The sequence below is a fragment of the Myotis yumanensis genome, unplaced genomic scaffold (assembly GCF_028538775.1).
Source record: "Myotis yumanensis isolate MYYU_CA2020_CCGP unplaced genomic scaffold, mMyoYum1.0.hap1 SCAF_3, whole genome shotgun sequence".
NCBI classification, from domain to species: domain Eukaryota; kingdom Metazoa; phylum Chordata; class Mammalia; order Chiroptera; family Vespertilionidae; genus Myotis; species Myotis yumanensis.
In genome coordinates, this window is record NW_027223754.1 from 194894949 (window position 1) to 194920835 (window position 25887).

General features: G+C 39.3%; 1 protein-coding gene and 1 pseudogene across 1 annotated transcript in view; one reads left to right on the top strand and one right to left on the bottom strand.

Moving 5' to 3' along the window:
* Positions 1–1511: 1511 nt before the first annotated feature.
* LOC139007426 (uncharacterized protein C3orf20-like) overlaps positions 1512–25887 on the bottom strand; it is a 54939-nt gene continuing 30563 nt past the window's right edge. Inside the window, exons 7-9 of the mRNA XM_070410849.1 lie at positions 24115–24409; positions 6070–6212; positions 1512–1617 (exon numbers count right to left, since the gene is read on the bottom strand). Coding sequence (XP_070266950.1) covers positions 1572–1617; positions 6070–6212; positions 24115–24409 — 484 coding nt within the window. The 3' untranslated portion in view covers positions 1512–1571. The remainder of the gene's footprint in view (positions 1618–6069; positions 6213–24114; positions 24410–25887) is intronic.
* On the top strand, positions 14604–15349 carry LOC139005715 (large ribosomal subunit protein eL31-like; annotated as a pseudogene).

Sequence of the window (25887 nt, forward strand, 5' to 3'; positions counted from 1 at the left end):
CAGTGTGAAATTTTCTACAATGTACTTTCTACTTCTCTTTTTCTAGAGTATTTAGTATATAATTTTAACTTTTTTTTGTCATCTTTAAGAACATCAATTATGGAGTGGTAATCAGAAACTCGCCCTCAGGAGGCTCCTGAGACATATAATGCCCCTTTCCTGCGTGGTCCGGTATTGCTATGCTTTTGAGTCATGTTTGTTCACAGTTTCTGTTTTCCCGTATAATCAGCTGTCACTTTTTGCTCCTGTTTTCTGTGCCTGCATCCTGCACTAGCCCCTAATTTGCTGCTTCTAATCTGCTGTGGACTGGGAAACCAGATTGCCAAGCTTGCTAGAATTGTGTCTAAAATAAGAGTAAGTAGACTGAAAGAAGGCTAAGGGGCTTTTCCGTCAGTGGCGTGCATGGACTTTATGGAACCTGTTTGGCTGCTTAGCATACTTTTGTTTGCCTCTTAGTTCTTTACTAAACTTGCTAAAAACATTTGGTTGTATATGTGATTGCCATATATTTGAAGTATTAATTCAGTTTTTATATATTGATATTTCTAGGACTCTCCATTAATGAATTAAGCTCTGAAAGAAAATTTTACTAACATCCTCGCATAAATTGTTGTGTATATTTTAGGACAATGTTAAACATTTTGTTCTTAGTTGTTCTTAGTATAGTGTATAGACTTAAAACATACAGCACTGTAAACGTGATTTCAACTCTGTTCATCAAGATTTATATTCTAGAACTATTGGTTTGAGACTAAACATGCATGGGTAATTTAGTAGAATTACCCGTGAACTGGGTTTCTGAATTTTGGGGGAATGAGTCATTCTTTGTACCCCAGTTTTCTATAGAGCTTAAATCAAGCATTAAAATTGTTTGAAATAAGTGTTGAAGGGAGTCTTTAAAACTTAATATACATTGCTATCTTCTTAAACAATACATGAAATGCATTTTATTTAATCTTTTTTGATGTCAAAATGGTCATTATTAACAGTAGTTAATTATGCTGTGATAAACTAATTAGGCATTGAGAGCTATATACCCTTTACCAAATGGCTCCATTCTGCTGTGCTTTTTTCATTTTGTTGTCTTTGTTTTTTAATAGTTCTAATTTCTCCAGTTTATATTACTGCTTGCTTAAGTGTGCCTTTTTCCATCTCATAGTTCCCCTTCTAGTCTGCTTGGTTTTGAAAACAAGGTGGCTAAGACTGCTAGAATAATGTAGGAAGTAAGAGTAAATTGACTCAGTAAAGACCCAAAAAACTGGATTATACTAAGTGCATGAATTTTGTAACATCTATTATTTTGGTACCTATTTCATTTCTATCCTGAAAATAAGTGAAGTTACAATCAGTACCTTTTCTCAGAGTAGAAGAGCTTTCATTGTACAAAAGGAACCATTTTGTTTTTATACTTTACCTTCTCTGTATTTTTATCCTCTAACTTTTTTATTCCTATTAAAACCAGTCCATTCAAATGACCATTTTCTACAGTACTTTCTCTTTGATCTGGATATCATATGCTGCTAAGAATTTCTTTGGTGAGGTTGTTTTTTAATGTTGTTTTATTTTTATTTTTAGAGAAGTATATCTTCATTTCCAAAACATGAAGTAGGTTGAGCCCTGGAAAATAAGAAAACTTTTATTATTGATATCACAGAAGACAATATCTTTATTTTCATACAATTAATTGTATGTTAAAATCTTGCCAAAAGTTATCAGTGTTAGAATGATACTTACAGATATTTGAATGACTAAATTCCCACTGTCATTCTATATTTTGCATGTTTAAATTATTATTTAATGTGTTAAGTAATCAAGCATGATAATTTTTCTCTTAAATGAAAAATAAATATGAATGTGCATGTTATAATGTTTGTAAGTAAAATTCAAATCTGTCTAGAAGGGGGTATTCTAGCATCTAACAACTTAGTTTTACCAACAGGCCGGTTGTGTTTTAGTAATCATATGTTAAAATCAGTCTGCTCATTTTATGGCCGTGCCCCATAGTCAGCTTCCCATTATTCATGCTATTGGAAGGGAATTATGGCACAACAGTTATTAAAAAACAGATAATCTAAACAGTTTCTTGAGTTGAGACTGCTATTACAGAATAGGTAGTCAGATGCCAAACTTGGATTGGTGGTACAAGGAGAAAATTTCTCCTTAAGTATAGTTATGGGATAAAAGTGATTGTACTCATTGTAATTGCATAAACCAAAAAAAAAAGGATATGAATACAAGATCCACATAATCCACATATACAAAAACTTAGTATGAATGAGTTGATTTTATGAATATCCTAAAATGTGTGATGAATTAAAGTGCAAATGGTATTTTTAATGCTATATTTTAACTGTCAGCAGTTAAATTTGTTTCTTTCATTTTCATTTACTGAATTCCATTTGACACACACCAAACATGTTATTGCAATAGGACAGTGTTTAACTTGTGTGTACTTCTAATTGCACTTTAAAAGTGGGTATATTCTATGAAATATTATTGTAGAAATAGATATTTCCTCTCATGTTTGTATCTTAAGTTTCTCAAAATATATTACTATAAGTTTATTCTTTTATAATATCCTTTTCCTCCCTAGAAAGTTTTAAATTAACTCCATTTCTTAAAGAATTTTCTGCACTTATATTATACCAACCTGTAGTACCTTCTATTCATACTATGATTTAAGTAATGCTCACTCAGGCACAGGAGTAATATTCTGATTCACATAATAAAAGTGGTAAAGCTTTTAAAAATGGCAACATGCAGAAAGCTCCAGAACTGTTCCTTAAGAGGTTGGCATGTGGTCCTCAGACAGCCCTGAAGGTCCACATGAGTGAAAAGCCTAGACGTCTGAGCTGAAAGCACTCCCAAGGAGTTTGGTTTTGTTTGGGTTTGTTCTAGGTATGGTCCCAGGGATCCCAGATCAAACCAGGCCCCTGGGCCTATCCTAGAACCAACCTAAACTCGCGCATCATTCCTGGACCATCAAGAGAATGAAGACTGAAGATAACCTGAGGTTTCTGAGACATCCTACATCCATCAGGACTCACTTTTTTGTATGTGTGCCTACATTTTAGCAAGAATTGATTGGTTAATCCTTCTAAAATTAGAGGGATGGGAATGGATAACAAAATAAAGCATTACTAGACATTGACATAGTAATTTGTCACAATAGAAAAGTGATATGTAATATTGTTAATAATTGCCAATGAGGAGAACTGTACTTGTAGCTTTTATTATTTGGATTGGATCTCTATTTTTAGATTAAGCAACTTAGCCACCAAAAGACATTCTCTCCCAAATTAATTATTTGTTTTTGTTTTTCTCAGAGTTTCTACTCAATATCACTCTTACTTAACTAATTGTTCATAGTTTCTGAAAGGATTGGTCTTTGCCTCTGGCTCCAGTGCTAGTAATTTTAAACTCTTATTTTTGGAGACCGCCTTTTTCTTTTATTTTGAATCTACCACATTGCTTTAAACTTGCTTTTTGAGGTTCAGATCTGGAAAGAAACTTAGCATCATTTGTAGACACACCATCCCTTGTGGGATGCACTGTAGGTTGCATTGCAGAATCTACTGTTGTTGATGAAAACAAGCTAGGATGATAGAGTGGAAGTAGGCTAATACCTCACATTTTACAAAGGTATATTGTCAAATAGTATGTTCCTTGATTTTTCATTCCCTGCTACTCTGGATTTTTAGTTTTCTGACCTCGTTGACTCATTGCATGGTCTTACATCAAAACTGTGACATTGCTATAGCCACATACATGTTTTTGTTTAATTTGGAGGACAGGGTGTTGGAAAAGGGTTGAAATGGCCCCAAATCCAAAGGGTTATGATACATATTGAAAATGTATACTTTGGGTAATACTGGCATTTCTATAGGTTTAGACCCTGTTTGAAATAACTGCTGACTAATCAAGGACTCCACATGTGAAAGGAGCTAAAAAATGTACTATTCATCCAAGCCCAGTCACATCAGAAAAATTGGGTCAATGGTTATCCTTTAAAATAGGACTGACTCATTCTGAAGAACTCAACCCTACAATTAGTTCTGTACTACATTCATTACAGAGATGCTTCATCCCATGAATTCTATTATTTTTTGCCTGGTAAATTGTGTATATATATATTTTTTTCACTCTTCTTTCTCATGTTTTCCTTTTTGCACAGTGTTTTCCTGTTTGCATAAATCAAAACACTATACATGTTATTATGTGTATATTTCTTTTGATAAAACAGACTGGATGGAATGATCTTTGGATTTTGATTCCTTTTAAATCCAAGTGATTTAAATGCTCTGTCTTATAAATTCACTTTTAATTTATACTTCAATTCTTCTCATTCATCTTTACCTAATGAACTATGTAGAATTACATAGGTGAGCCTTATATATGGATTCTTGTAGAATTTATAACTTTTTGTATTCACCTAAATATGAAAATGTTGTAACATCAGTAATCTTGTATCAATGCACTGATCTGTGAGTATATTTAACTTTATTTCTTAACATAGTCAGAAGTGTGTGAACCCATCTTATGTGTATGTACAATGTGTTCTCAGTGTGTGGGGGCCTTTGCACTCTCTCTTTTAACATTGTTAAATATGAACCCTGGAAATGGGAAATTTATGAACCGTCTTACAGAGTTCAGGCTTGTTCACCCAGTAAGTTTCTAAAGTCGCTCTTCACTTCATATACTTTGGGAGTGTTAGGTATTTTCTTTTAATATAATTTGAGAATATTCTTTCAGAGATATTTTAATATTTACTTTTTGACTACTTATGTTTTATATAGAACTACTTTACTCACCCTTCCTGAAAACTTGAGATTATAATTTTTAACACAATACTTTCTTTGATAGATTTATGCATTTTATTCTATTTCATTTTTGTCAGCTCTTTTAAAATACTTTATAAGAACCCAATAGTAGGTTTGTATATGTCTGTATTATTTTTGTTCCTCCTAAGCTTAAGAAGACCCTAATAAAATCTGTACTTCTTTGTATCTTTTTTTGTGTGTACCATTTTTATTCTGGTGTTTGCAACATGAATTAGCCGAAGGTGAAATTCTTTGTCTCTTTCTTCTGTCCCTATTTTTCTTCTATTACTGTTTTTCAGAATTTGTTAATATACCCATAGAAGACAGCAGTTGTCTAAGGAAGCCCTAGATTCATTAGTCTAAGTTTTGTTTGGTCATTTACATGCTTCACATGATAATTTATCAGAGTGAAAGCAGCCAATTAAGTTTAAAAGCAACATTGTCACCCTTTAGAGCAGTGGTTCTCAACCTTCCTAATGCCGTGACCCTTTAATACAGTTCCTCATGTTGTGGTGACCCCCAACCATAAAATTATTTTTGTTGCTACTTCATAACTGTAATTTTGCTACTGTTAGGAATCATAATGTAAATATCTGATATGCAGGATGTATTTTCATTGTTAAAAATTGAACATAATTAAAGCATAGTGATTAATCACAAAAACAATATGTAATTATATATGTGTTTTCCGATGGTCTTAGGTGACCCCTGTGAAAGGGTCGTTCGACCCCCAAAGGGGTCCGACCCACAGGTTGAGAACCGCTGCTTTAGGGTGACTGTCAGCCATTGAGTACATTCTCATTGTGGGGACCCCACCCATGCACCAGGCCTCTAGTTGTGTTATATTAACTTAGATGACCTCCCTGACAGAAAAGACATACAGAATGAAGAAGAAAGTTAACATCCATAAAGTCATACTCTGTGCTATGTAATTGAAGGAATTATTGGTTTGACTCCTTCTAAGCTTAGCTTAACAGTCTTGGGAACATTTGCTGGTTAATAAGAAAGTGGTCTTTCTTGAACTGAACTTTTAAATAAATAAGCTACCTCTTTCCAGAAAAGATTTGAGGCAAGGGATAAATACTTATAAAGGCAAAAGTAAGTTTGAGGTAAAGAAAAATCACTCATAAAGGCAAAAGTAAATCCCAATTAGCCCTTGTCTGGGATTTACTAATTAAAAGTGTAAGATAAAAAAAATAAATAAAAAATAAAAGTGTAAGATAAGGTAGAACATGCATAGTTACTCTACCCGATTCTGAAGTCACTGGGTAGGAAATATCCCATATGATAATCACCCCTTGTCTTCACAATTTGCTTCTGAAGGTCGTTAGCAGATGTGCTGTAACCATTGAAAATAAAGTTGGCAAATAGTAATTTTCCTTGGATGTACATCTATAAAAATTTAAAGAACATTTTTAGAATCTCATCATATTAAAATTAGTCCTATTTATTTAAAGGTGTTTTTCTATGCATTTATTTTCCTAAGTCACCATATAGGACACATTCACACATACAGAACACACACAAATCCTAATTATCACTTCAAACAGCATAATCTTCTCAGTCTGCATTTAGTTTCATTATCGGACTCCCATAAAAATTCAATTAAATGGGCAGTTAATTCCTCTGTGCATCGTTTATTCACATATTAAAACTTCATTTCATTTCTTGAGACATTCTCCCCCGTGCCACTGTGCCCAATGTTTAGATTCCCTATTACTCATAAAGTTGGTGTGAGAATCTTTTTACAAAAGCACTTGGTAAACTGAAAAGATACTCTTTTCTAGATATTCTTTTCTTTTCTGTCAACTGTATCTGGTTGACTGTGATAAGAGATTAAATATTTAAACCACATCAGTTATACCATTGTTCCAGGAATTAAACTAAGTGGAATTGAAAGACTTTCCCAAACAACTCAAACCAAGCAAACAGAACCTGATAGCCTCTTGGTGACCAAATATTGACCTAATGATGAAATAAAAGCAAAGGGATTCTAACTACCCTCTAAAGCACTTACCACTTAACCTTAATGAAATGTCCCAAAATACATCTGGACAAAAACTCAGTTGAGATTAGAAAGGGGGTATGTTGAGACCAAAATTTTCTCTCCTAGCAATCCTAAAGTCTCATTTACGGTAAAACAAAGAGAAGACCATTTTCTACCCTACCTACCGAGGCATATATTCCAATGCTGCCAACAGGAACTTTATTTTCCCCATTTTGAACTATGAGTCAAGAAACCCAGGTTTAAAAAAAAAAAAAAAAAGCCCAGGTTCACATCTCAGCTCCTCCCTGTAGTTGTGGGATCTCCTTGAAGCCTGTTTCCTTTTATGTGGAAACAGCAACTTCACCTTAGAGGACTGTAACCAGGACCCAAGGAATTAGTTATGTGAAAAGGTATGAATCTCAGAAGATATTCTTTTCCTTTTGGGTCTCCAATATTTATCTTTTTGGGGAATTCCTGCCTTGTAGAAAAGCTTGGGGCCCTGTCAAAGGCTGGGACAAAGACTTGATTGATAAGTGAAATAGACAAAGCAAAGTAAGAGAGGTTTGGCATTCCTGTTGGAAAGAAAGGTGAGGGTTTAGTCAAAATGGTGCATGGTATGGCAAAAGTAGGTTTACAATGGTAAGTGCTCAAAATAGCTTATTCTTGTATTATTTATTCATTAAGGTATTTTACATATGAACAACTGTAAACTTAATTTTGCCACACCCTGTATTTATTGGCAGTCTACTATTTTTCTAGGCACTGGGATGCAGGGACTCTGCCCATTTGTTCATTTCTGCATCCCAGTGCAGTAGATGGATACGAGGCTAAGTAGTGATGAGTGCTATGCACCAAGTAAAGCAGGATAAGAAATGGAGTGCGAAACAGGCTCTTTTAGATAAACAGGCCACTGAGGGGGTGACCTTTGCCTAGAGACCTGGTTATGTGAGAGAATAAACCATGCACCTGTCTAGTGAACAACCAGCAAAGTGAGCACCGTGTGTAAAGGCTCTGAGGGGGAACAACAAAGAGGCTAGAGCTGTGGAAGCCAATGGGCAAGTGGAGGCCATTTAAGCCAGGGGCCAGATTACATGAAGTTTTGTGGTCCATATAAAGGATCCCAGATTGGCTTTTTTCTGTTTAAATATAGTTTTATTGATTTCAGAGAGGAAGGGAGAGGGAGAGAGAAACATCAATGATGAGAGAGAATCATTGATTGGCTGCCTCCTGCATGGGCTGCCTCCTGCACATCCTCCTACTGTGGGCATGTGCCCTGACTGGAAATCGAACCGTGACCTCCTGGTTCATGGATCCATGCTCAATCACTGAGCCACGCCAGCCAGGTTTGATCCCCGGTGTGAGGCATGCAGGAGGCAGCTGATTAATGATCCTCTCTCTTCATTGATGTTTCTATCTCTCCCTCTTCCTTTCTCTCTGAAATCAATTATATCCTGTGGTCGTGAGGCCCTCATGCCATAATGACCAATCATCAGGAGGCTGCATGCACAGCAGGCGCATGCGGGTGGGCAGGGACTTTACACTGCGTCCCGCCAGCACCGGCAGAGATTTGACCAGGAGATGCATCAGGGGAGTCCCGTGGCACCTGCGGGGGTTTGACACTGCGTCCCCACCGGCGCCAGTGGATCAGAGTCTCACACGATTTCGAGGCGCATGTGGGTGTGCAGGGACTTGACTCTGGGTCTCCCGGCACTGGCAGGACTTGACGCTGTGTCCTGTGGGCACCAGCCCAGACTCTAAGAGGAGGGAGGAGGGAGCCAGATACCCGCACCCAGGACTTGGCAAATAGTGATATTAAAATATTTCTTCTAATTAATTCCCTTTCAATGTGCACGAATTAGTGCACCGGGCCACTTGTGTGTGTGTGTGTGTGTGTGTGTGTGTGTGTGTATCCTTTTTTTAAAATAGATACTTAGGGTTGACTTAGATCTACTGAATGAGGATCTCCAGGGAATGAGGCTTGTCGTTCCTAAAGAGCTCCACAGGTGAACAACAGGTTTAAGGATTACTGAGTTAGGAAAAGGTAAAGTGAAGAGAGAGGGAAAGGCTGTGGCTCAGGTATACCAAAAACAATAGAGAAGGGGCTCAGCATAGAACCCATTAAACCATTTCTATACACACACACACACACACACCATTGCACCACCACTTTACCACTACCTTCACTAGTCAAAGTCCTAAACCAGTAATGGCGAACCTATGACACGCGTGTCAGAGGTGACACACGAACTCATTTTTTTGGTTGATTTTTCTTTGTTAAATGGCATTTAAATATATAAAATAAATATCAAAAATATGTCTTTGTTTTACTATGGTTGCAAATATCAAAAAATTTCTATAGGTGACATGGCACCAGAGTTAAGTTAGGGTTTTTCAAAATGCTGACACGCCGAGCTCAAAAGGTTCACCATCACTGTCCTAAACACTGAGCTCCATACCCACGTGTGAATAGCTTGTGCAATATTTGTTGATTTACCAATAGTTTTTGTATATACATTCTCATTTGAACAAACATTTTCATTTAAAAACACATTCTCACAACAAACATATAAATTAAATTAAATCTGGCCATTAAATTCAGATCTGGTTAATATGCTAACTCAATCCTCACAACATCCCAACAGTGGTGTTTTTCTCCCCAGTTTACAGATGAGGAGATTGAGGCCGGCCACAAGAGGAGGATCTGGATGCAAATTCAAGTTTCTGACCCCAAAGTTTATGCTCTCTTTTCATAAAAAAAACAAAACACTGATCTTTATGCTGCTTCATTTTTTTTTAAAAAATGGCTACTAAACTAGGTTAGCGTTTAAAGCACAGAACCACTCCAATTTTCTCAGAAAGGATAAGAATCATCAATCTCAGCCAGATTTTCATACTTCCTTGGTAGGTACTGGTTTGCTCCCAGAGTCTTTCATAAGACTTTCTTAGGGATGCAGGCAGAAGCAATGGAAGGCTCCTGTTCAAATATGCCTCTAAAATCAGAACCTGGAAATGGGACAATAAGGTGATTGGTTGCCCCCACCTCCAATCGCCTCCAATCACCTCCAATCACCAGTAGGCACTTGGGTCTTTGGGCCAAGGCTCAGGTGAGAAGTCCGGACTGATGTTGGAGATATGGGTGTCACCAGCATACAGGGATAGTTCCCAGATCTGTGGGAAAGAATGAATGTGTGGAGAGGTACACTGAGGAATGCCAACATTCCGGGGTGGAGTGGGAAGGCTCAACTGGAAACATTCTCTTAAATATCTTGACCCCTTCGTAATCCAGATCAAAATAATTAATATTCCTGTTTACATTTCATTCTTTCTCTTTCTGGTTTTTAGTGAGGAGAAAAACTTGTAAGTCCTATGTTCCTTAATTCAACACTGCCTACAAATTACTATGGAAGCAAGCCACAGAGGGGATTGGGACTGGGAGAGACCCATTAAAAGCATCTGTACTTCCTGCTTATAAGCAAAGGCCCAGATCATAGGCTGTTTGTATCACTAGACCTATGGAATATTAAGAGCGATACTGAAAAAGGGTTCAGCAGCTAAATTATAGGGAATGTGAACAAAATTAATTTGAACAAAATTAAACAGATCTCTTCTAAGAAAAAAGATTGTGAATATTTACATATAAGCTACCATAAAGTTTATACTTATTCCATGGCTTCTTATGATGAAGTTGAGTTTCTCAGGCTATTTGCTACAAAGAGCAAAGAGCTTTCTGGTGATACACAGAGATTTTTTTGTAAAGGTTCCAAGGAATGTTGACTTGTATTCTTGAGATCATAAATATTTATAATTAGAAATTGCATTTGTTAAAATGTTTATTTACTTAAAAATATAAACTATATTTGTATAAGAGATTTTTACCCACCAAATTTGAGATAATTAGCTTCACCAACTTTATTCTGTAGTTTCTCTAGCCTCTAATTGGTGCCTAGATTTTCTTTTTTAATCAGAAAGCACCTAGACCTTTTGTCTAGACATCTTCACATCTTATAGGCTTGTTTTTTGTTGTTGTTTTTTTAATCCTTGCCGGAGGATATGTAGAAAGAGAGGAAGGGGGAGAGAGAAACATTGATGTGAGAGAGAAACATTGATCAGTTGCCTTCTGTATAGACCATGACTGGGGCTCGAACCCACAACCTAGGTATATGCCATGACTAGGAATCCAACCCACAGTCTTTCAGCTTACAGGATGATGCTCCAGCCAACTGAGCCACACTGGCAGGGCACAGGCTTGTATTTTAATAAGCCTGGCAGCTCTAACATTCATTTTTGAAAAGTGTAGTAAATGTCAGTTTTTCTCCTACCACTTGTCCAAAGATGTATCTTTTCCATAAGTGTTGGACCATTGGGGTGGGACCCCAATAGAAATCCTGAATGACTTCCTCCTCAGAACATGCATTTTTTCTGTTAACTATTAGAGTTGGAAGGTACCTAGACATCATCTAATCCAGTCCCCTTGCTTTACAGATAAACAAATTGAGGACTAGAAAGGTTAATTATCTGTGGTCACCCAACAAGTCAGGTATTTATATCTTTCCTACATTGCCTCCCCGCTTTTTTTTTATTGTTGTTATTGTGGTAAAATATACACGATTAAATTTATCACTTTAGTCATTTTAAAGTGTACAGTTCAGTGGCATTAAGTACATTCACATTGTTGTGCAACCACCACCACCATCCATCTCCAGAACTTTTTCATCATCATCAACTGAAACTCTGTGTGTACCCTTGAAGCAAGAACACCACATTCTCACCTCCTCTAACCCCTGCTAACCACTGTTTTGTTTTCTGTCTAGGGATCTGACTATTCTACGTACCTCACATTGTTAGGGCAAAAATAGAATATTGGGGACTAGCTATAGTTATATGAAATATTAAGCATGCTCGATTAACAGTGATTTCCTTGTTTTGATTAAGAGAGGACATTCTAACCTGGCAGGGAGTTGTAGGCCCCTGGGACCTGGGAGTCAACCTTGGAATGTGGTCCCTTCTCATTCAAGAACTATCCAATATCATTAAAATTAACAACCTTGTTGTTCAAACAATGGAATCCCACCCCAACCCGAATTGCCTACTTCCTCATACCTGTAATTCCTACTTCCCCATGTAATCTTTGTCCTACCCAATCTAAGCAACTGGCTTATGGGGGATTGCAGATTATATTTTTGTGGATAACCTGCTGCTCTACCATTCTGCCGGCAGTGTAGGAATAAAAGCTCATATATGTTTCAACCCTGTCTCTGCTTAATTGGCTCAAGTAGTGACAGGCAACTAGGACCCATTGGTTGTCCGGTTTCAACATGAGTGAGATCATACAGTATTTGTCCTTTCGTGTCTCACTTATTTCACATAGCATAATGTCTTTAAGGTTCATCCATGTTACAGCATGTATTACAATTTCATTCCTTTTTAAGGCCAAGTAGGTATTTCACTGTATGTATACACCACATTTTGTTTATCCATTCATCCGTTGATGGATATTTGGGTTGTTTTCTACCTTTTTAACATTGTGACTAATGTTGCTATGAAACAAACATCTGTTCCAGTCCCTGCTTTCAATTCTTTTGAGTATATAGCAGGAGTGGAGTTGCTGGATTATATGATAATTCTGTTTATTTTTAACTTTTTTTTTGAGAAACCACCATACTGTTTTCCAAAGTATTGGTATCACTTTACATTCCCTCTCCTTATTTCTGATATGCAGCAGAAAGAGCGCAGGATTGGAAGTTGCCAACCCAACCCCAGATTGGTTAGCTGTGTATCTTTGTAAACCACTTCACCTCTCAAACTCAGCCTCACCAGTCAGGAAGAGGTAACTGACCTCTGACCTCACAAAATTATTATAAGATTTCAATAAAATGAAATATACTGAATGCTTAATAAATGAAAACAGGTTCTTTAATGGAAGTTATTAGTCATTTATTCTAAATTTGAGTTAAATCCAATGTAAAAGGAGAAAACCATGAGCTGTTTGAAAGGAAAGAGTACACTAAAGAAATGTAATATCTAACAGAAGACTTAGATCAAAATGCTTGTGGTTACAGTTTGTCACAAGTAATCCCCTGCTGTCTGGGTGTGGTAGGTAAGGACCAGATAGGCCTTGAAGTGTCCCAAGAGCAGAGGGAAGTCACTCACAGCCCAAGGGCTTCACATTCTGGCTTTTACGGTCTTTTGTTTTTTGTTTTTCAATGTCAGTGTGAGTCCCAGGGAATGAGAGCCTGTCCCATCTGCGTGCGTGTGTGCTGCCAGACAACCTATTTGTATTTCTAACCTCAGAACTCAAGTAGAACTGCCTAAGAAAATACTACTTCAGCTTTAGTGTATTTTTAAATATAAAAACAAAAAACAAACCTTCGTGCCCTTGCTGGTTTGGCTTAGTGCATAGAGCATCGGCCTAAGGACTAAAGGGTCCCAGGTTCGATTCTGGTCAAGGGCACATGCCCGGGTTGCGGGCTTGAGCCCCAGTGGGGGGCATGCAGGAAGCAGCTGATGAATGATTCTCTCTCTCATCACTAATGTTTGTATCTCTCTCTCCTTTCCCTTCAAATATATATATATATATACCTTTGTTATGGTAAGTGTAATAAATATAACTGTGCTAACTTATCAGCACAAATGGGTCAGACTACATAATATAAAATATAGCAAAGGACGAAAAAATTTTACATCCTAAAAAGTTTTGGGGTAAATTGGTAATAGTATGGTAAATTGGTAATAGTATGGTAAATTGGTAATCTTATGTTAGTCTTTCATCTGATTTAAAAGAATTAGGAACAGAGTCCCACATTAATATGACTTTATTACTCATTATATAACAGAGTCCCAATATTCTGAATCATTGTCCTCTTTATCTGGGAAAGAGGGATGCAGAAGAACAAAAAATTTCCCAAACCAACCCTCTTAAAGCATCTTGAAGCAAACACTCATTTTTTATCTTGTCCTTTTAAAATGAGAATGGTGCTAGTTTCATCTCTCCCTGTCCTCTACTGCATTATCACAACCTATCTCCATCATTTCCTCTGAAAACAAGGGTCTTAGAGCTTTGATTAAATTAAGTTTTAAATTTTGACTCTAAAAAGCATATCCCTCTCTATATATGCCCCTCAGAGACTTAGCCTTTCCCCTGGATAAGCAGCAACCACCAAGGCAGCAGAAGACAGTAGCTGGGACCTCTGCCAGGCTAAAGATAACATCTTGATCTAAGTTACATTTCACTCCTGAGCCCCAAGGTGGAACAAGCTTCTGGCTATTTCCCATGGGACTGGACAGAGAGCCCCCGGAACAGACCTCAGGACTGTCCTCAAAGACCTGAAGAGATGATTCATTACCGTTACCTCACCTCCAACCAATCAGCTCCCAGCACAAACGCAGAACACCCCCCCCCCCCCCGCCCCCATCCACAGTATCTTGTGATTTTGCCCTATATAATCTGTAACATACATGCTGAGGAGTTGGGGTTTTGAGCATTAGCTTCCCGTTCTCCTGGATAGTGCCATTCATCAACAAAACAGCCAACTTCTTTCCAACTTGGGCCTAGCACAGTGATGGCAAACCTATGACACGCGTGTCAGAGGTGACATGCGAACTCATTTTTTTGGTTGATTTTCCTTTGTTAAATGGCATTTAAATATATAAAATAAGTATCAAAAATATGTCTTTGTTTTACTATGGTTGCAAATATCAAAAAATTTCTATATGTGACATGGCACCAGAGTTAAGTTAGGGTTTTTCAAAATGCTGACACGCCGAGCTCAAAAGGTTTGCCATCACTGGCCTAGCAAATGGTTCCCCCACAGAAAGAAGGTGGCGAGAAGAAGGGCCGTTTTGCCATCAACGAGGTAGTGACCAGAGAACACACCATCAGCATTCACAAGCACATCCATGGAGTGGGTTTCAAGAAGTGTGCCCCTTGGGCACTCAAGGAGATCCAGAAATTTGTCATGAAGGAGATAGGGACTGCAGATGCAGCACAGACGCCAGGCTCAGCGGGCTCAGCAAAGCTGTCTGAGCCAAAGGAATAAGGACTGTCTGTCCCATACGGTATTAGGGTGCGGTTGTCCAGAAAACATAATGAGGTTGAAGAGTCCTCAAACAAGCTTCTATAGTATTTGTTCTTATTTTTCTCCTCTTGAAGACAGAGATCATGTTAGAACAGACAGAATAATGTAAAACCATGGCATGGCAACTTGTAAATAACATTCCACAAAGTCGATCTTGCCCCTCTTCAAAGCCCTGGGGAATGCATATCCCCAAAACTAGCCCATTTGTATAAAAATGAACACCTTGGTGCCCTGGCCAGTGTGGCTCAGTTGTGTGGAAGGTTGTCCTGTACACTGGAAGGTCAAGGATTCGATTCCTGGTCAGGTACTATGGGGAGACTTCCTTACCACAGAATAACTCATTGTCCATTGTTCAGAGGGACAAGTATGTGTATTTTAAAGACTGAAAATAGATTTTTATGTTGGTTACCTCTGTACCTATCACTACTTTCAAAAATCTACAAACAGTTAATGTGGATGAGAACTAACTACTGATTATCGAAGAAAGTTATAAAACTGCAAAAATAAATTTTGAAATAAAAATAAATAAAATAGTCAGTATTTCTCTACTACAGTTCTGTTTTGTGTTTGGCTCTGCTAGTGCCAGGTGGACAAACTCTTTCTGATCTATAACACCACTGGTCACATGGAATTTTACTATAGCATTTGTTCTTATTTTTCTCCTCTTGAAGACAGAGATCATGTTAGAACAGACAGAATAATGTAAAACCATGGCATGGCAACTTGTAAATAACATTCCACAAAGTCGATCTTGTCCCTCTTCAAAGCCCTGGGGAATGCATATCCCCAAAACTAGCCCATTTGTATAAAAATGAACACCATGGTGCCCTGGCCAGTGTGGCTCAGTTGTGTGGAAGGTTGTCCTGTACACTGGAAGGTCGAGGATTCGATTCCTGGTCAGGGCATTAGCCCAGGTTGCGGGTTCAGTCGGGTTGCATACAGGAGGCAACCAATCGATGTTTATCTCTCCCATTGATGTTCCTCTCTCTCTCCTCTTCCTTTCTCTCTCTGTAAAATCAATTAGAAAACAACAACATATCCTTAGGTAAGCATTTTTAAAAAGTGAACACCTTGGTGAAAGAATTGATCCATCCTAATGCAATTAAAGTAAGCAGCTGAAATAAATTTTCAAGTTAGTTTCCACAACGCTTTTTGCCTTTGTTAAATTACCAGGAAAGTGCAGGCACACTTATTGTGGACAATCGCATCCATTCCCTGTACTGCTTTGCCCAGAGAAATCCAGCCCAACGTGGTGACATCGAAACAATTCACCTATATTTTCTCTTGCAAGATAAAGAAACAGAATCATTCTGCCTTGCTCCAGGAAGAAAGGCAGGGCCGTCCCCAAGGCCCGGAGAATGCCATTTGGTGCAGTGTTTCCCGGAGTTTTCTGGCCTAGGGACAAAGCACATTTACTAGTTCGGATGGATCAACACTGTCACCCAGTGGACAGACAACTAGGAAGGTTGACGCCTTAGCACTGCCCTTGGCTTGACAGCCAGACACAGACAGCCAGGGTTTGAATAGGAGCTTGTTTATTTTAGGTGATCACAAAAGTTAATATTCTCTAACAGGGAACTGGGAGGACCTCAGCTGACAAGCCTTTGATTTGGATATCACAGATGAGTTATGTTTAAGGAGGACAAACACTCATATGCTCCCACTGTGCTGATGCTTTCTTTTTCTTTTCTTTCATTTATTTATTTTTTCTTTTTTAACCATCAGTAAATTTATAGGAAGCACAGACTATAAACCAGCCAAGCGAGTCTGCCAAGACTCACAGGATCAAACAGGCCTGCAGGAGCACGGTGATATTTGATCACAGGCCAGGTACTGTGGGGAGACTTCCTTACCACAGAATAACTCATTGTCCATTGTTCAGAGGGACAAGTATGTGTATTTTAAAGACTGAAAATAGATTTTTGTGTGTATTCGGATTGAATTCTGAGGAAGGTACTTGGTTTACTCCAGTGAAACCACTGGATGACCTACCCTTGCTTTCTCTGTTTAGTGTGTATCTCAAAAGACATGCACAGGTCTAGACTCTGCCCCATCTCCTTTGTGCTCCTCTGTTTCTTGTCTAAAATGTCATTTGACACTTGTAACAAACTGGTTTACTTTTTATATTAAGGTAAGAGGCTCTTTGCCTTTCATGCTAAATGTCCCTTTCAGGCAGTCTCGTCTCCCCAGCTGGAACTCATCAACAGGGAACCCGGCGTCTGGTATCACTTTAGACTTCTTAAGAATGTCTGCAGCAGTGGGAGCTGAGACTTCTCCTTGTAGGCATTCTTGTAGAATCTCATGATTAAAAGCAAAATCTCTGCTTATGGTGAGAAAATCCGAGTTTGAACACTGACTTCACTGCTTGCTAGCTTCTTGACCTCCCACAGGTCACTTAATTTCTCTTGTGTCAGTTTTCACCTCTACTTTCAGGGATAATATCAGTACCTACCTCCTCGGTTGTGGGGATTTAGATAAAAAAATACATATGAATAACTTAGCATAGTACCTGGGCACATAAGAAAAAGCTCCATAAATATTAGTGTTGGCATTATCAAATTATTATAGCAGTAGGACTTGTTATATTCCTAAAAAGCAACTTTAATAAAGTACCTCTAGACTAGCAGATGAAATCATGGCATTTTTTTTTAAGCAGGAAGGGTCCTGAGAGGCCATCTAGTCCATTGCTTCTCATTAAAATGATCCAGGAAAGCTTTTAAAAAACACTGATATCCCAAATAGCCAGATAAAAGAATATTTATGGTATGAATCTTTTAGGTGAAATTCTAGAAAAGGCAAACCTGATCTGTAGTGACAGAAAGCAGAATAGTGATCATCCGGGGATGAGGTTGGAAGGTCTTACAGCTAAAGGGCCAAAAGAAACCTTTTGGGGTGATGGCAAAATTTTCTATCTTGATTGTGGAGGTGGTTACACCAGTGTATACATTTGTTAAGTCATCGGAACTGTACACTTATATACGTAAGTGCATTATATTGCATGTAAAATATATCATCATAAAGTTGATGTAAAGAGGATCCTGGGGCCTGGCCAGTGTGGCTCAGTTGGTTGGGCCTCATCCTCACACCAAAGGGTCAAAGGGTCATCAGTTCGATTCCCAGTCAGGGCACATACCCAGGTTGCAAGTTTGATCACCAATGGGAGGCAACAGATGGATGTTTTTCTCTCTCTCCCTTCCATTCCTCTCTAACAAAATCAATTAAAACATTAAAAAAAATTTTTTTAAAGAGAGAATGCTGGGTTTCACCCACAGAAATTCTGATTTAATTGTTCTAGTGTGAGGCCCAGAAATATTTTTTTTCATGCACCTAAGGCATCAGCCAGAGTTGGGAGTTACTGGTCTAATCCAGTCCTCTCCTCTTCCAGTTGAGGTTAACCCAAACACATACAGCTGGTTAGAGTGGATGGTGTAGGACTAAAAACCAAGTCTCCAGGTACCTTGTACTCCAAACCTTCCCCTTTACTAATATTCCCTTCTCCCTGAAACTTCTTTCTCCTCCTTCTTCTTACCTCTATCAAAATCCCTCCCATCTTTGGATCCCAGCTCACACATTACAAGAAGTCTCAGATTGCAGCTCTCCCCATTGGACTAGGAGCTCCTTGTCAGGAAGGACTGTAGCTTTTTTATTTTTGTATCCAAGCAGACATTCAATAAACATTTGTGTGTTTTTTTGTTTTGTTTTGTTTTTTGTGTGTTTTTTTTAAAATATATTTTATTGATTCTTTACAGAGAGGGAGGGAGAGAGATAGAGAGAGTTAGAAACATCGATCAGCTGCCTCCTGCACATCTCCCACTGGGGATGTGCCCGCAACCCAGGTACATGCCCTTGACCGGAATCGAACCTGGGACCTTTCAGTCTGCAGGCCGACGCTCTATCCACTGAGCCAAACCGGTTTCGGCAATAAACATTTGTTGAATAGAAAAATTAGTGGAAGGAAATTAACATTTATTAAATGCTCATGAGATGCCAAGAATTGAAATAAGTGCTTTATGCACATTATCTCACTGAATTTTTACAATTTTATAAATTGGTTATCATTTCCCCTTTTGTAAGGGAGCAAACAGGCCCAGAGAGGCTTAGTAATTTGGCCATGGTCACATAGCAAAGAAAGTAGTAGAACCAAGGTTTGAACTCAAATCTGTTTGCTTTTAAAGTTCATGCTTTCTCTACCAGATTAGGCTGTCTCATTTATGGTAGTTACTCTATTCAGTCTTTTTCCCCTTTTTATTGAATTTATTGGGGTGACATTGGTTAATAAAACCATACAGATTTCAAGTGTTCAACTCTATAACACAACATCTGTATACTGTATTGTGTGTTCGCCACACCAAGTCAAGTCTCGATCTATCACCAATTACCCTCCCTTTACCCTCCTCTACCTCCCAACCCCATGTGCCCCCTAGCAATCACCACACTATTATTGTCTATGTATTTAGTCTTAAATTATGGATCTTCTATATCTTATCTCCTTAATTAGGTTATAAGCTTCTTAAACACAAGAATTAAAATTTAGCACTTATAATCCCATATTAATTCACAAGGTGAATTCTTTGGCCACCTCAGTGTTAACAGAGTATCTAATTTTTAACTTCATTAGAGTGGTTGGCCATACAGATAATCTAACAGTTATAAGAAGACCTGCATTTATAAGAAGACCTCTAGTTAAGGGGGTACCACAGAAGGTTGTGATTTGAGCTGACCTATTTCCGCATTCCCTCTAGCCTTTTGTGCACTCTGTGAATGATCTCTAAGCCATGCAAGCATCATACACAACAGTCGGTTAAAAGGGTCATATGTCTCAAAGCACCTACCAAAAAAATTCCTGGAATGACATTGTGCCTTTGAACCAGAAGTGGATAATTGCTGCCTGTAAATTTAGATGCAGAGATTATGTTGTATTTGAGAAATCGAAAGGAATCCAAACGACTCTTTAAAGAAAAAGAAAAAGTGGTAAAGACATTATATCCCAGGTAACCAACCTTTTGTTCTATTCAGCAGTATCTGTATCTCTGAACCAATAATTCTAGACTCTATTGCCACTGCTCCATTAGAAATGCCTTCATAAGCTCCTCATAGCCTTTGTATTGCCAACGCCAGTGGACATTTTCATGTTTCTTGTATTATTTGACCTTTTTATGGCATTTGAAATTATCAAAAGGTCCCCCTTCTCAAACTCTCTCCTGGGAGTCTGTGGCCCCACTCTTATGTTTTCTTCCCATTCCTCTCTATCTCCCATCCTAGTCTTTGTCAGGCACAGCTTTTTCTCTATTTGATCTCTAAGTATCAACTGTACAAAAATCTCCAAGCTTGCCTCTTGCCATTCATTCTCTTTACACCCTCCTTGGGTGATTCATCATTTTAACTACTACTTGTGCCTACTAAATGCATGCAAAAACCTTTCCTCATCTCCTTCCCCCACATGAGTAAGTGTGGCACCTTCTTCCCAATCCAATCACCTCATTGTATTCCACTCTTGCTCCCGAAGCCACTTTCTACTCCACACCACTATGTGGCATGGTGGGGTGCTTAGGAGTATGGGTCCTAGAGTACAGCCCCATGGTCTGAACCCCAGCCCCACCACTTCCTAACTGAGGAATCCTGGACAAGTGATTCACTGTCCTGTGTCTCAGTAACAGACCTGTGCTCAATGGACTCATAGGCAGAAAAGCCAGCCACTTAGGATTCTTCTTTTTTTAAAATATGTTTTATTGATTTTTTACAGAGAGGAAGGGAGAGGGACAGAGAGTTAGAAATATCGATGAGAAACATCGATCAGCTGCCTCCTGCATACCCCCTACTGAGGATGTGCCGGCAACCAAGGCACATGCCCTTGACCAGAATCGAACCTGGGACCCTTCAGTCTGCAGACCAAAGCTCTATCCACTGAGCCAAACCGGTTAGGGCTTAGGATTCTTTTGAGAATTAAATGATATTAAGTGCTCAATAAATATTTGCTCTATTGATCTTGTTCTGACTTTGCATTTCTGATCAGCTCAGCAAACATTGACTGAGTGTCTATTAGATGCCAGACGTTGCGGGAGCACTGTCTGCACCGAGGATGGCAGAGCCCCTGGGATTTAATGTGTATTGTTGTCACTCCAGTGAGAAGTTGAACTCCTGATTTAGGTCTTGGTCTCTTATTCACTCTGCTTGTCTCTCTTCAGGGGAGACCTAGCTCAGTTCACAAGCTCACTGTCCCAGAAGCACCTCCCACGAGACCAAGAAAGAATTAGCAGTGACCATATACCCATATCCGACCCTCAGGCTGAAGAATCATTCACTTATTGATTGGTTCATTTATTCATTTGACAAGTATGTTTTAAGTGTTAACCATGTGCTAGGCCCATGATAGGCACTGGGGCTATACTTGTGAACAAGACATTATCCTGCCATCAAAAACCTCCTTCCTTCCTATTGGCAGAGGAATCCAGCTTCAAAGCAGGCTGGGAGGGTGGGGCTGCTACTCCCAGATCCTGTGCTCCCAGAACCTATCCCACACCCTCTGTGGCTCAGGCTACCCTTTCAGGAGCTTTATCTATACCCTTGAAGCTTCTACCAGAGTGTCCAGTAATTCCCACTGCTGTTCAGCTTCCAAGTACAGTTCAACAATTTCAGCACCATGCAAGAGGCCAGGGTCCCCTGGTTAGGTGGAATGAAAGAGAATGAATGCCAGGCAACCCTTCTGTAGGAGACTGAGGTTCTTGGGTGAATTTTCTGTGTTTTATAACTGTCCACATTCTTATTTGGATTCCTTTAGGGTCCCTGGTACAGGATCATTCCTTTTCTTTTTATGATCTAATAAAGAATCTGCCCTGGCCGGTTTTGCTCAGTGGATAGAGCGACAGCCTGCGGACTGAAGCGTCCCAGGTTCGATTCCAGTCAAGGGCATGTACCTTGGTTGCGGGCACATCCCCAGTAGGGGGTGTGCAGGAGGCAGCTGATGGATGTTTCTCTCTCATCGATGTTTCTAGCTCTCTATTCCTTTCCCTTCCTCTCTGTAAAATATCAATAAAATATATTAAAAAAAAAAAAAAGAATCTACTTTTTGGAAGCATAGGTTTCCTAGCCAGTTATGCCCGGACTCTCTTCACCTTCAAAGTTACAAAATGTCATGTCACCTCCCTGCAAGATTGCTCTCAATTCTGCTAGAAAAAGTAATCTTTCCTTAGTTAAAATTTACATTTTAAGTTGGGTTGTTTGTTTACAATTTGCCTTTTAAGGAAAACACCTAAAGTGGTTTGAAGGAAGACTTGTGTAAGAGAAAATTATGAATTGTAAAAATCATGATGAGAAAATTTCAATATAAACAGAAGTTCTAGATCCAAAAGAAAAAATGGGTTTCAGATAAGTGGTAAGTAATTTTTTACCCTATTGTTATAATTCAGTCTAAAACATTCTGTACTTTTTAAAAATACATTTTTTTTTATTGATTTCAGAGAGGAAGGGAGAGGGAGGGAGAGATAGAAACATCAATAATGAGAGAAAAGGCACAATAGTCCGATCGGCTGCCTCTTGCATGCCCCCTCCTGGGGATTGAGCCCGTAACCCGGGCATGTGCCCTTAACCAGAATCAAACCCAGGACCCTTCAGTCTGCAGGCTGACGCTCTATCCACTGAGCCAAACCAGCTAGGGCTTGTTCTATACTTTAAGGCAAAGTGAAGAGAGGAACCCAGTACGGCACCAAAATCTCACGGACAGGAAAGAGGGCACACACCAGATCCTCATGGGGAGAAAAGCTTTCTAGCTTCTTATTCAGGGAGACAATTTCCACATTGGGCTTCACACAGGTTATACCAGGCCTGTAGCAAATAATGTAACACCCCTTAAAATAAGCACAGGGTATATTCAGGGCAACATCTTAAAAAGGCAACTTATTGGAAGCAGTTTGGCAAAGGGTGACAAAGCCCAACTCTCAGCTTTCATGTGCTTCAACCTGATGGAGAACAAGACCTGAGGGTCCCTAAGCATTCTTTAAAGTCCCCCCTGAGGCTATCACTGAGGTTGAAGTAGGGACCTGAACATGCAGGGAAGAGCCCCAGTGGGAGTGGGCCCTCAATATCAGGTAAGGAACTTGGACTTGACCTGAAGAGAAGGCCTTAGAGGGTTTTAAGCAGAATGATGCAGTCATCTTCAGATATTAAAAATAATACCCTGCAACATGTAGGAAATGTCAGAGGGACTAAGATCAGAAGCAGGAAAATTAGGCAACTTATTGGAGAACATCAGGTGGGAGATGGTAAAGGTCTAAAATAAGCAGAAGCAATGGGATTGAAAAAAAGGGACAACTAGGGAAAAATGTCTCAGGGACAGAATCGATAAGACATAAAGACTTATTAAATGTGTTGAGGGTAACCGCTATCATGTGGAAGAGGTTTTATGAGTACCTACTTCAGACCTACTGGCAGAGGCTACTTGGAGTGCAATCAAAGTAAGAGTTTAGGGTCCAGTCTAGGCTCAGTTGACAAGAATGATAGATTAGTAATGTCTGCCAAGGATGCAGAATTGGAAGACGTTGGCATGACTTGTACTTACCATTTCCATTCTCTGGCAGAGGAAGCATAAAAATGTACTGTGTGTTTTGAAATGTGCACACTGTGTGATGCCATGTACTAGTATAGGAAGGCCTAGAACAGATAAAAGTAGCTTATGGTGATACAAGTCAAAATACTGGTTACCTGTGTGTGGGTAGGTGGGTGGTTTATTTATTTTTTTAAATATATTTTTATTGATTTCAGAGAGGAAGGGAGAGGGGGAAAGAGAGAAACATCAATGATGAGAGAGAATCATTGATTGGCTGCCTCCTACATACCCCCTACTGGGGATTGAGCCCACAACCCAGGCATGCGCCCTTGACCAGAATCGAACCCGGGACCCTTCAGTCCAAAGACTGACATTCTATCCACTGAGCTAAACTGGCTAGGGCTCTGTGGGTGATTTATTGACTGAGAAGGCACAAGAAGCTCTTCGGGCCTGGAAATAGTCTATTAGTATATCTTGCTCTGGATGGTAATTATACAGACATATACATATGTAAAAATTCACTAAGCTATATACCCGTAAGACTTGTGACCTTTCTTACATAAGGTCAAACCTCAGAAGGGAGGGGCAGCATTCCTTCCATGAGCCTTAGTGTGGCTGAGGAACTGTATTAAGATATAACATACAAGTCAACATTATTTCACAATTTGTCTTTATACACATGACACTCACCTGAGTACAAGGCATGTTTCTAGCTTTATTCTGCTCCCTGTACACTTTGTTCACTTCCTTCATAGTCTTGTCCTTTTCCTTATCTGAGAACACATAGACTATAATAATCTGGTCCATGGAGGACAGTTGCTGGTTTATAAGATGATCATATTCCAGGTCTGTCACTTCGGGAACGCTGTAAGTGCTACATCGGCAAATGGGCCCTTCCTTCCCACAGAGCATTCTCCTTAGGACCACAGGACAAGCCAGATGGGGAGCAAACTGCCCATCCTTGCTCTGAATGGGAAGGGGAAGCCTAGAAAAGTAATGATAGAAATTGTGTTTGAAGAACTAAAAGGACAGAAAGAACATACTTTTTAAAAGTATCAAAGAACCTAAGTGACTACTTTATTTTTATCATTATTGTTGTTTTTAAGAATTTGATTAAATCCCCCACACCTTTTTTTCACAATGAAAATACAGAGGAAAACAGCATTTCACATTGTATATACTCTAAAGTGGCTACTTTTGTAAAGCATTGAAATTTAATTCTGGACTGAATTTTATTTGCCAGCACATTAAAATACTTGTCAAGCCCAGCCGTGGTGGCTCAGTGGTTTAGTGGCGACCTATGAACCAGGAGGTCACAGTTCAATTCCTGGTCAGAGCATATGCCCAGACTGCAGGCTTGATCCCAGTTTGTGTAGGGGACAGCCAATCAATGATTCTCTCTCATTATTGATGTTTCTATCTCTCTCTCCCTCTCCCTTCCTCTCTGAAATCAATAAAGATGTATTTTTAAAAAGTAAAAAATAAAATACTTGTCAATATACTAAAAGGATTAAATTCCATTCTTAGGTATGTTATATATAAATATGTTATAATCCATAATCTATCAGGGTTAGAGGTTTTATTTTATTTATCTATTTTTTAAAATATATTTTATTGAAAAGAGAACCAAGATGGCGGCATAAGGTACAAACCTGTATGTGCTGCCCCCACACAACATTAAAACCACAACTATAAGACAAAACAGCTATCATCCAGAACCACAGGAAAGCTGACCAAGTGGAAGTTCTACAACTAGAAGGAAAGAAAAAAGCGCATTGAGACCGAGTAGGAGGGGAGTGGGCCAAGAACAGAGGTATAGAGCCGTGCGTGAGGCTGCTGCACCTGGGTGCGCGGTTTCTTTCAATCGTAAGGGGATACAAGCTCTCGAACGCACTGAACTCATTTATGGCGAGACGCTGGGGTCCCAGGCTCCTACGGGGAGAAACGGGACTGTCCTGCAGCAGGTCGGAAAGCGACGTGACTTTCTCACAGAGCTGCTGGGAGGGGATCTTTGTGGCGGTGGGGGGCGCGGCACTTGGGGAATTGTGGAAAACGCAGAGTCCGGAGTCCGAGTTGCGGAGACGTGAGGACACCATTGTTTGCTCCGTCCTGGCGTCTTCCTGAGACCCCGCCCCACTCTATTCATATCCCCTCCCAAGCTGTGATCAGCAGCACAAAGGAGGCACCTGCGCTTCAGCCGAACAAACTGCAGCTGGATTAGAGAGCTCCAAAACTTCCAAACTACAAACAAAGCAGAGAAATCTGTTGGTATCGCTGTAGCAGTTCTTCTTATAGACACAGCGGGTCCTCACAGTCAGCCAAAAATGCGAAGACAAAGAAACATGTCACAAATGAAAGAAATGGAGGAAAGCAAACGAATGAAGGACATACAGTTCAGAACCACAGTTATAAGATTACTCAAGAATCTTCTACGAACCTCCGAGAAACTTAGTGAGACCTCTG